Source organism: Sprattus sprattus (genome assembly GCF_963457725.1).
Source record: "Sprattus sprattus genome assembly, chromosome: 11".
Taxonomy (NCBI): Eukaryota; Metazoa; Chordata; class Actinopteri; order Clupeiformes; family Clupeidae; genus Sprattus; species Sprattus sprattus.
In genome coordinates, this window is record NC_137909.1 from 27,819,994 (window position 1) to 27,830,056 (window position 10,063).

Sequence of the window (10,063 nt, forward strand, 5' to 3'; positions counted from 1 at the left end):
GGAGCTGTGATCTTTTTAGCGTAGACACAATCCGAGAGCACCAAACCTTTGTGCTCCAAGATCAGACCATCGTGGTATCATTAAGTTGGAATCCAAAACACAGTTATTTATTATTGCTCACACATGTTTGTTTCATTCCCTGAACTGAGGAAAAATAGGCCCAGTTTGAAACTTGTGTGCTGGTGTTGGACTTATCAGCCAGAGGGGCATTCCAGAGGGTTCATGTGTGTGTGTGTGTGTGTGTGTGTGTGTGTGTGTGTGTGTGTGTGTGTGTGTGTGTGTGCGCAATACAATACATAGCAAGAAAGCTAATAAGTTATTACTGTCTAAACTGAAAGAAAGAAGGCCAGCTCGGCATCTGAATCACATCCTTCTGTCTCTTCTTAGCTCTCGCCAACGAGTGAAAGCCAGTCTGAGACTGACTCTTCAGTTCAGTCTCATGCTCGGTTACTGTCTTTTTCTCTTCCCAGCATCCTCGGTCAACATCTTCTTTGGTTTTTTTATCGCCTCTGCCATGATGTCCATACAGAGAATACTGCGCTAGCTTCCTCTTATAGCTAGCAGATGGATCTCGTTGTTGTTGCGTGAGGTGGTACCATAAAGCATTACGTAGCAACCTGTACCCCAAAGTTACATAGTGTAGTACCAGTCCTACCAGGCATGCTGTGGCAGTAGCACAGACGCCATTCTCCGTATTACAAGTCAGCGTACCACCAAAATAATTTTGAAGCTGTTATTTTAAGGTAAAATTGTTACATAATGTCGCTTTGAAGTGCCCAGCAAAAATTCAAAAATCCATGGGGGAGAACAGATTACAGATCACTGATAGAGTTTGTGTAGCACTTCCTTAGCATTAGCAGGGGGGTGGGTACGTACAACACAATAATAATGACGGTAAACTTCTGTGGCAAATAATGGGGTCTACAATTAACTGTCATGCATTCCACCAGCAAGGAACAGTGATCATAACAGCATTTGCATACCATTCTGTGTTGGTATGTGTGTGTGTATGTGTGTGAGCACAGTCATTCAGCTGAGCCAACTAAGTGATGTGGCTGTCTCCCTCTCCCTATGTGCGTGTGTGTGTGTGTGTGTGTGTGTGTGTGTGTGTGTGTGTGTGTGTGTGTCCACATACATTGACCTGAACCAGGTAAAGGACGTGGCTCGGGTCCAGAGCCTAAAGTCATCTTCCACCACAGCTCTCTTCCCTGGGTGGGTTATCAGAGGCAGCTGTGAGAGAAGCCTCTGGCTTATGGATCCTCACGCAGACCGGTCCTCACGGCACAGGAGATTTACGCCTCTTTAGAGTGTCCATGTCTCCTCCTCAGTGCAGGTCTGTTGGCCTAAGAGGCAGTGTGCAGCTAGAGGCAGTGTGCAGCTAGAGGCAGTGTGCAGCTAGAGTCAGTGTGCAGCCCAGTGCAGGTCTGTTGGCCTAAGAGTCAGTGGGCAGCTAGAGTCAGTGGGCAGCTAGAGTCAGTGTGCAGCTAGAGGCAGTGTGCAGCCCAGTGCAGGTCTGTTGGCCTTAGAGTCAGTGGGCAGCTAGAGGCAGTGTGCAGCCCAGTGCAGGTCTGTTGGCCTTAGAGTCAGTGGGCAGCTAGAGGCAGTGTGCAGCTAGAGTCAGTGGGCAGCTAGAGTCAGTGTGCAGCCCAGTGCAGGTCTGTTGGCCTTAGAGTCAGTGGGCAGCTAGAGGCAGTGTGCAGCCCAGTGCAGGTCTGTTGGCCTTAGAGTCAGTGGGCAGCTAGAGGCAGTGTGCAGCCCAGTGCAGGTCTGTTGGCCTTAGAGTCAGTGGGCAGCTAGAGGCAGGTCTGTTGGCCTAAGAGTCAGTGTGCAGCCCAGTGCAGGTCTGTTGGCCTAAGAGTCAGTGGGCAGCTAGAGGCAGTGTGCAGCCCAGTGCAGGTCTGTTGGCCTTAGAGTCAGTGTGCAGCCCAGTGCAGGTCTGTTGGCCTAAGAGTCAGTGGGCAGCTAGAGGCAGTGTGCAGCTAGAGTCAGTGGGCAGCTAGAGTCAGTGTGCAGCCCAGTGCAGGTCTGTTGGCCTTAGAGTCAGTGGGCAGCTAGAGGCAGTGTGCAGCCCAGTGCAGGTCTGTTGGCCTTAGAGTCAGTGGGCAGCTAGAGGCAGTGTGCAGCCCAGTGTTGGTCTGTTGGCCTAAGAGTCAGTGGGCAGCTAGAGGCAGGTCTGTTGGCCTAAGAGTCAGTGGGCAGCTAGAGGCAGTGTGCAGCCCAGTGTTGGTCTGTTGGCCTAAGAGTCAGTGGGCAGCTAGAGGCAGGTCTGTTGGCCTAAGAGTCAGTGTGCAGCCCAGTGCAGGTCTGTTGGCCTTAGAGTCAGTGGGCAGCTAGAGGCAGGTCTGTTGGCCTAAGAGTCAGTGGGCAGCTAGAGGCAGTGTGCAGCTAGAGGCAGTGGGCAGCTAGAGGCAGTGGGCAGCTAGAGGCAGTGGGCAGCTAGAGGCAGTGGGCAGCTAGAGGCAGTGTGCAGCCCAGTGCAGGTCTGTTGGCCTTAGAGTCAGTGGGCAGCTAGAGGCAGTGTGCAGCCCAGTGCAGGTCTGTTGGCCTTAGAGTCAGTGGGCAGCTAGAGGCAGGTCTGTTGGCCTAAGAGTCAGTGTGCAGCCCAGTGCAGGTCTGTTGGCCTTAGAGGCAGTGTGCAGCCCAGTGCAGGTCTGTTGGCCTTAGAGTCAGTGTGCAGCCCAGTGCAGTGTGAATGTAGCTCTGGTGGGAGGAATAGTTCCCTGTATGTGACTTTTCTCTGCTTCAACTCTGGAGAAGCAGCTTCTCTTTCCAGGAGAAATAGTCACCTGGACTCAATTTCAGCTCCTCCAGTTATTTATAAATACCTTTCAGCTTCCAAATAAGGTTATATATTAATACCTTCCAGATAAAGTAATATATAAATACCTTTCAGCGTCCAGATATGGTTATATGTCAATACCTTCCAGATAAAGTTATATATAAATACCTTTCAGCTTCCAGATCTGGTTATATATTAATACCTCTCACTCTCCAGTTCCAGTTCTACATAGATACCTCTAGTCTCTCTATAGACACCTCTGAGTGTCCAGATCCAGTGATATATGAAGGCGTCTCAGCCTCTAGCTCCAGCTCCGTGTCTATGAGATGAGTATTCTGTCACGGCACATAGTGATCAGGTGTGTTTTTATCATCAGGAGTGGGGTTTTGCTGGCACACCTCTCTGCTCCAATCAGAGGAGCCCCAACAGACCCTGGCGGCCAATCAGGAGTGACACTGTGTTCCAGGACAGACTGCAGCTCATGGCAGGACACAGCAGCTGTTTGGCGGGACGAGCCCCGAGCCCAGCCAGCTCTTCCAAACAGGTCATATATCACAGCAAGGCCATTTACGGCTACACATCCACAAAGATGCTCATTCCGAGAACGCTTCGCCCCCAAAGGAAATGAAGGCTGTCTGATTTTAAGACTCAATCATTAAAAGTATTTAAAATCAACTTCTGGAATGAAATGGCCACTTGTTTGGTTGATTAGAACTCTGCAGACCTCCACATCGCCACCCGGCTGGTCTTGAGAGGGCAGAGGGTGAGTAGGGAATGTAGTTTATTGAAGACATGCGCAGGATGATTGGAGTATAATCTGTTGAAGCTGGCAGGACACATTTTCTACAGAAGCCTGTATTGTCCATGAGTGTCAGTTTATCTGGAACAGACACTGGGATTATACAGACATTCGACCCCCCCCACACACACACACACACACACACACACACACACACACAGGATTCTTATCCCTCTTGACGCAGTTGGCAGTTGAACAGTCACAGGGGCTCTCTGCCGTCTGTTACCAGGGCCAATTAGGACGAGTGTTTGCCCCAAAGTAAACACGGAGGCGTTGTTTGCTGTGATTTATAGACTTGATGTGTCGTCAGACTCTTTCTACAGGCTCCCACTCGCCAGTTCAAAGTCAAGCAACAGAATGCGCTGTGTTGTGTTTCACTACCAGGAACAGTTAGTGTGTTAAATAGCTCCATCTTAAAGGCTGAGATGTGAAATGAGTTGCTATTGAGTCAGACAGTGTGTTAAATAGCTCCATCTTAAAGGCTGAGATGTGAAATGAGTTGCCATTGACTCTGGTGCTATAGAACCCATCCGCTTCAGCAAGGAGACAGTTAGTGTGTTAAATAGCTCCATCTTAAAGGCTGAGATGTGAAATGAGTTGCCATTGACTCTGATGCTATAGAATCCATCCGCTTCAGCAAGGAGACAGTTAGTGTGTTAGTGTGTTAAATAGCTCCATCTTAAAGGCTGAGATGTGAAATGAGTTGCCATTGACTCTGATGCTATAGCCTCCTGAGAACCAACCCATAGACTTGTGTCATCTGTAGTTGACATTTTTTTAATGAAATCACAAAAAAAGAGAAACTGGATGACAATAATGTTTTTCTTGGTTCCCAGGAGGATATAACCCATCTGCTTCATCAAGGAGACAGTTAGTGTGTTAAATAGCTCAATCTAAAAGGCTGAGATGTGAAATGAGTTGCCATTGACAGTGCGACTGGTGCTATAGAACCCATCTGCTTCAGCAAGGAGACTCACTCAGAACCGAGATGTGAATGAATGCCCACAGCCTGGCTCCCATTAGCATACCTGAATGAAATTCCTCCGTTGTGCCAGGTGTGTGATGGGGGGTAGGGGGGTGGTGGCAAGGCAGCCATGGTATTTACAGCACTACAGAGAAACGGAGCTATAAAAGCCCTTTAAAGGGTTCACACCACCTGTGTGTGATCAGTAAACTCCTTCTCTCTCTTTCTCTCCCCCCCTCTCTTTCTTTCTCTCTCTCCCTCTTCCTCTCCCCCCTCTCTCCCCCTCTCTTTCTTTCTCTCTCTCTATTCCTCTCTTCACCCCCTCTCTCTATCTCTCTCTTTTTATCTGTCTCCCCCCCTCTCTCTCCCTCTCTCTCTCTCTCTTTCTTTTTATCTTATCATTCCCACTCAAACTGAAATCCATTTAATTATCACTATTTTCCTGTTATGGTGTTGTGTGTGTCAAATCGTCATTTATTATGTGCAATCACAGATTGCATGCGAAAAGGTCCGAAGGAGTCTGCTAAAAAATAGAGTCAGACAGAGGTCCACATGCGTTAAAAAATCTGGACTTGTACCACAGATCCAATCTGACAGTCTAAACAGTTTTATAGGTTCTTAATAAATAATAGCTTTGTTTATGTTTAGTTTTGATGAGTTATGATTAGGTGTGTTGGCTTACTTGGGGATTTTAGTAATACAGTAATAGTAAGGATTGAAGGATACACCAACTGTCTGGCCACAGCCAAGACATGCTTCTCAAGCCGCACCCAGGATCTGTAAAGGCCCTCCTTCACAGAATCACAGTACAACATGCACTTTCTGTAGCCCAATTTGATTTATATTGGGAGTTTTATATAAGTTCGTTTTGATGAGTTTAGCTTGAGTTATGTTGGCTGTCTTGGTGCGTGAGGTTTTTGATGCATTATTCATGACTATAGGATGCACTACAGAAGAATGTCTTTAGTCCAGGTTTAAAGATGGAAAGGGAGGAAGCAGGAGGATCCTTCCACATGAGAGAGGCTCGATAGCCTATTGTTCTATTTGATATTCTTCGATTTAGGGAATGAAGTGGTCTTGATGGGCAGCAGGGGACAACTTATTCCTTGAGGTAATTTGAAGTTAAGCCGTTTAGGGCTTTGTATGTTAGAAAGAGTACTTTGAAATCAAATCTGCTTTTAACAGGGAGCCAGTGCAGAGAGGCAAGTACTGGTGCAGTTTTTCGGCAGCAGCACACTTGGTTGATAATTACACAGAGATATCTGGTTATAGTCTTAGATGTTAATGAGATGCCATCAACTGTGGGTAGATGGCAAGATAATGTAATTCTTAATTGTTTAGAGCGTACAAGCATAATATCAGTGTTATCTAAATTAAGGAGCAGGAAATTGTTTGTCATCCATGCTTTTACATCTTTCAGGCAAGCTTGTATCTGTAGTTGTACAATGTGTCCTTATGACAGCACCTAATGGTAGCATGTACAATGTGTCCTTATGACAGCACCTAAGGGTAGCATGTACAAAGAAAAGAGCAAGGGTCCAAGCACAGAGCCTAGGGGAACTGCATTACTTACCCTGTTGTTATTGGGTGGCTCATTGTGGACATGAACAAACTAAAGAAGGTCGGAAAGGTAAGACCTAAAGCAGGATAGGGCAGAGCCTGTGATACCGACATGATGTTCAAGTCTCTGTAGTTAAAAGCAGCTTTAGGTCTTATGGACACTGTTTCCATGTAGAAAGGAAGTAAGTTGCTTAATAACCCTCTGACACAGCAGCATTGGGAACCATTGGATTAATGTGTCAAAAGATATACTACCTTTTATTGTCAATGCTGATTTTGAGAAATTTTACTTTGTTTCAGGCTATGCATCAAATGGTGTTTCTTGGCTGCTATGGTGTCTAGTTGCTATGCTAAGCAACGAGCTTTCTAGTTAAGGAATCTTTAAATAACCTTAAACTGTTGAAATGGAAAAGTTCTATTTGCATTAAATGATAGCCGGCTACTTATCTAGCTGACGTTACAGTCTCCTGAATTTAACTTAAATTATAATAGAAAAAAGCAGAAACAGTCAGGGTGCGTGTGAGTGTGTGTGCGTGTGCATGTGTGTGTGTGCACCTTCGCTGCCTAACCCCCAAATACAGCAGTTATCCTTAGCAGCTAATACCTTTAATTAATACACAACTGCCAACTGTTATGAGTTCCTATGCTTAGAGATAGCTAGGATAGTTTATAGGGTTAGGGCTTTCTTTCTCTGTACCCTCTCTCTTTCTTTCTTTCTCTGTCTTTCTATCTCTCTCCCCTCTCTCTGTCCCTCACCCTCACTCTGTCTTTCTTTATCTATCTCTGTATCTCTCTCTGTCCCCTCTGTCTGTCTTTATCTCTCTCCCCTCTCTCTTTCTTTCTTTCTCTGTCTTTATCTCTCTGTCCCTTCTCTCTGTCTTTCTCTCTTTCTCCCCACTCTCTGTCCCTCACCCTCAATCTGCCTTTCTTGATCTTTCTCTGTATCTCTATCCGTCCCCTCTCTCTGTCTTTCTCTCTCTCCCCTCTCTCTGTCTTTCTTTCTCTGTCTTTCTCTCTCTGTCCCCTCTCTCTTTCTTTCTTTCTCTTTCTCTATCTCTCTCCCCTCTCTCTGTCTTTCTTTCTCTGTCTTTCTCTCTCTGTCCCCTCTCTCTCCCCTCTCTCTGACTCTCACCCTCACTTTCTTTTTCTTTCTTTCTCTGTCTCTCTCTCTTTCTTTCTCTGTCATTGCCCCCCTCTGTGTCTCTCTCTCCCTCTGTTGTTGTGTGTGAGTCCACGAGAGAGCAGGAGAGGGTGTGTGCTGCTCTTCATCGTCTCCTTTCGTGTGGCCAATCTCCTCCTTCTCCTCTGCTCCGGTTACAGGAGCTCTGGTGCAGGACTCGAGTCAACAAGAGTTTCAGTCCTGTTCCATCCCACAGTCACACACACACACACACACCGAACATCACTCAACACATGGAGTACTACTCAAGCCTGTTGCTGTTCACCTGGACGGTATTACCAGGTAAGCACAGTGTGTGTGTGTGCATGTGTGTGTGATTGGGTGAAGTAATTCATTATGACTGTTTGTGCACTTGCATGTGTGTGTTTTCACTGACTGAGTGAAGTTATAAAGCTTGCATGACTGCTGTGTCTGAGAGAGAGACATGGAGTGACAGGTAGAAAGTTCTTTAAGGATCTGAGAGGCAGGAAGTGACAGGTAGAGAGTTCTTTGATCTGAGAGGCAGGGCATTGATGTTCAGTTACCCACCTGCTTATTTTCTCTCTAGATGAGTGCTACAACCATACATTTACATTTAGTCATTTAGCAGACGCTTTTATCCAAAGCGACTTACACAAGGAAATTGTTCAGTGTCTTGCTCAAGGACACTTTCACACTTGGTAAGTAGGAGTGGGGAGTCGATCAAGCAACCTTCAGATTACTTAACGACTCTTCTACCCCCTGTACCACTGTCGCCCCCCGATATTAGCCTTGCGAATAATGGCTTTCATGTCATTAGAGCTGTTTGAGATGATCCTGTCTGTCAGACACTATGAGATTCCCCAGTGGACAGGGGCAGGATGAGAGGTGCCCAGCTGCCTGCTGATGCCACCCAACCTGAGAGAGAACAACTCAGACCTGCCTGATGCAGCCTACTGGAGTCAAGATGCATTCTGGTTAATGTAGTTTGTTGTCAGGTAGAAGGGCTCGTCCCAGTGCTGCTCATGGCTTCTTAGTACTTCATGGAGTGCTGTGGGTCACTGCATGGCCTGGGTGAGCTGTAGGTGGTTCATGTAATGACAGACAGTGATCTTAAGGGCATGTTATCTGCACCTAACGTAATGTCGAATGAATGTGTGGATAACTGAAGACTGAAGACATCAGGCAGGCAGCGTCCAGGCTTTGAGCCGGAGCAACCATGTAACCAAACAAGTTCTGCTCTGAAGTGATCAGGTTCTGCTCAAGGTTGTGCAGTGATGAGGTTCCGCTCAGGGCTGTGCAGTGACGAGGTTGTGACGTGATGAGATTCTGCAGTGATCAGGTTCTGCTCAGGGTTGAGCAGTGATGATGTTCTGCTCAGAGTTCTGCAGTGATGATGTTCTGCTCAGAGTTCTACAGTGATGATGTTCTGCTCAGAGTTCTGCAGTGATGAGGTTCTGCTCAGAGTTCTGCAGTGATGATGTTCTGCTCAGAGTTCTGCAGTGATGATGTTCTGATCAGAGTTCTGCAGTGATGATGTTCTGATCAGAGTTCTGCAGTGATGATGTTCTGCTCAGAGTTCTGCAGTGATGATGTTCTGATCAGAGTTCTGCAGTGATGAGGTTCTGCTCAGGGTTCTGCAGTGATGAGGTTCTGCAGTGATGATGTTCTGCTCAGAGTTCTGCAGTGATGATGTTCTGCTCAAAGTTCTGCAGTGATGATGTTCTGCTCAAAGTTCGGCAGTGATCAGGTTCTGCAGTGATCACAGCCAGAGGAGTTCATAAACTGAGTGAAGTGTGAAAAAAAAAAGAAATATTAATGAATGAGAAATTCGATTTAAAAGTAAAAAGAGGGTTTTGAGGAGCAGAAATCAAATAGGGTGCATCAAGGGTGTCAAGGAAAGTATTAAATGAAAGAAAAACAAAAGATCTCCTTGGTGACGGTTGCGTGTAACATTTCCACGCGACTTCTTGACCCACTGATTTAGGGGGGTTGCACTTCCATCCAGGTGTCAGAGAGTGTTGACTCGTGATGACCCCTGCTCTGGTGGATTTAGCACAGCTGAAGTTTCCCAGGTCAGGGGAAAATATCCTGGTGAGTTTCACTGAGATTAGCCTGTCAGGCACATGAAGAGATTGTGTGAGTGTGTGAGATCTGTGAGACTGAGATACGTGTGTGTGTGTATGTGAGATTTGCGAGGCTGAGATGAGTGTGTGTGTGTGTGTGTGTGTGTGTGTGTGTGTGTGAGAGAGAGATTTCTGAGACTGAGATGAGTGTGTATGTGAGATCTGTCAGACTGAGATGAATGTGTGTGTGTGTGTGTGTGTGTGTGTGTGAGATTTGTCAGACTGAGATAAATGTGTGTATGAGACTGAGATGAGTGTGTGTGTATGTGAGATCTGTCAGACTGAGATGAGTGTGTGTGTGAGATCTGTCAGACTGAGATGAGTGTGTGTGTGTGTGTGTGTGAGAGATCTGTCAGACTGAGATGAGTGTGTTTGAGATCTCTGAGGCTGAGATGAGTGTGTGTGTGTGTGTGTCTGTGTGTCAGATCTGTGAGACTGAGAAGAGAGTGTGTGTGTGTCTGTGTGTCAGATCTGTCAGACTGGGATGAGTGTGTGTGTGTGTGTGTGAGATCTGTGAGACTGCCTTGACCGTGTGTGTGTGTGAGAGATCTATCAGACTGAGATGAATGTGTGTGTGTGTGTGAGAGATCTGTGAGACTGAGATGAGTGTGTGTGTCAGATCTTTGATACTGAGATGAGTGTGTATGTGTGTGTGTGTGTGTGTGTGTGTGTGTGTGTGTGTGTGTGAGAGAGATCT

The 10,063-nt window shown here is 46.6% G+C and overlaps 1 protein-coding gene across 1 annotated transcript in view; it reads left to right on the forward strand.

Moving 5' to 3' along the window:
• Positions 1-7,477: 7,477 nt before the first annotated feature.
• The window catches only part of LOC308372127 (integrin alpha-11-like), a 39,476-nt gene continuing 36,890 nt past the window's right edge, over positions 7,478-10,063 (forward strand). Inside the window, exon 1 of the mRNA XM_080847244.1 lies at positions 7,478-7,564. Within this exon, the coding sequence (XP_080703370.1) occupies positions 7,516-7,564 (49 nt within the window). The 5' untranslated portion in view covers positions 7,478-7,515. The remainder of the gene's footprint in view (positions 7,565-10,063) is intronic.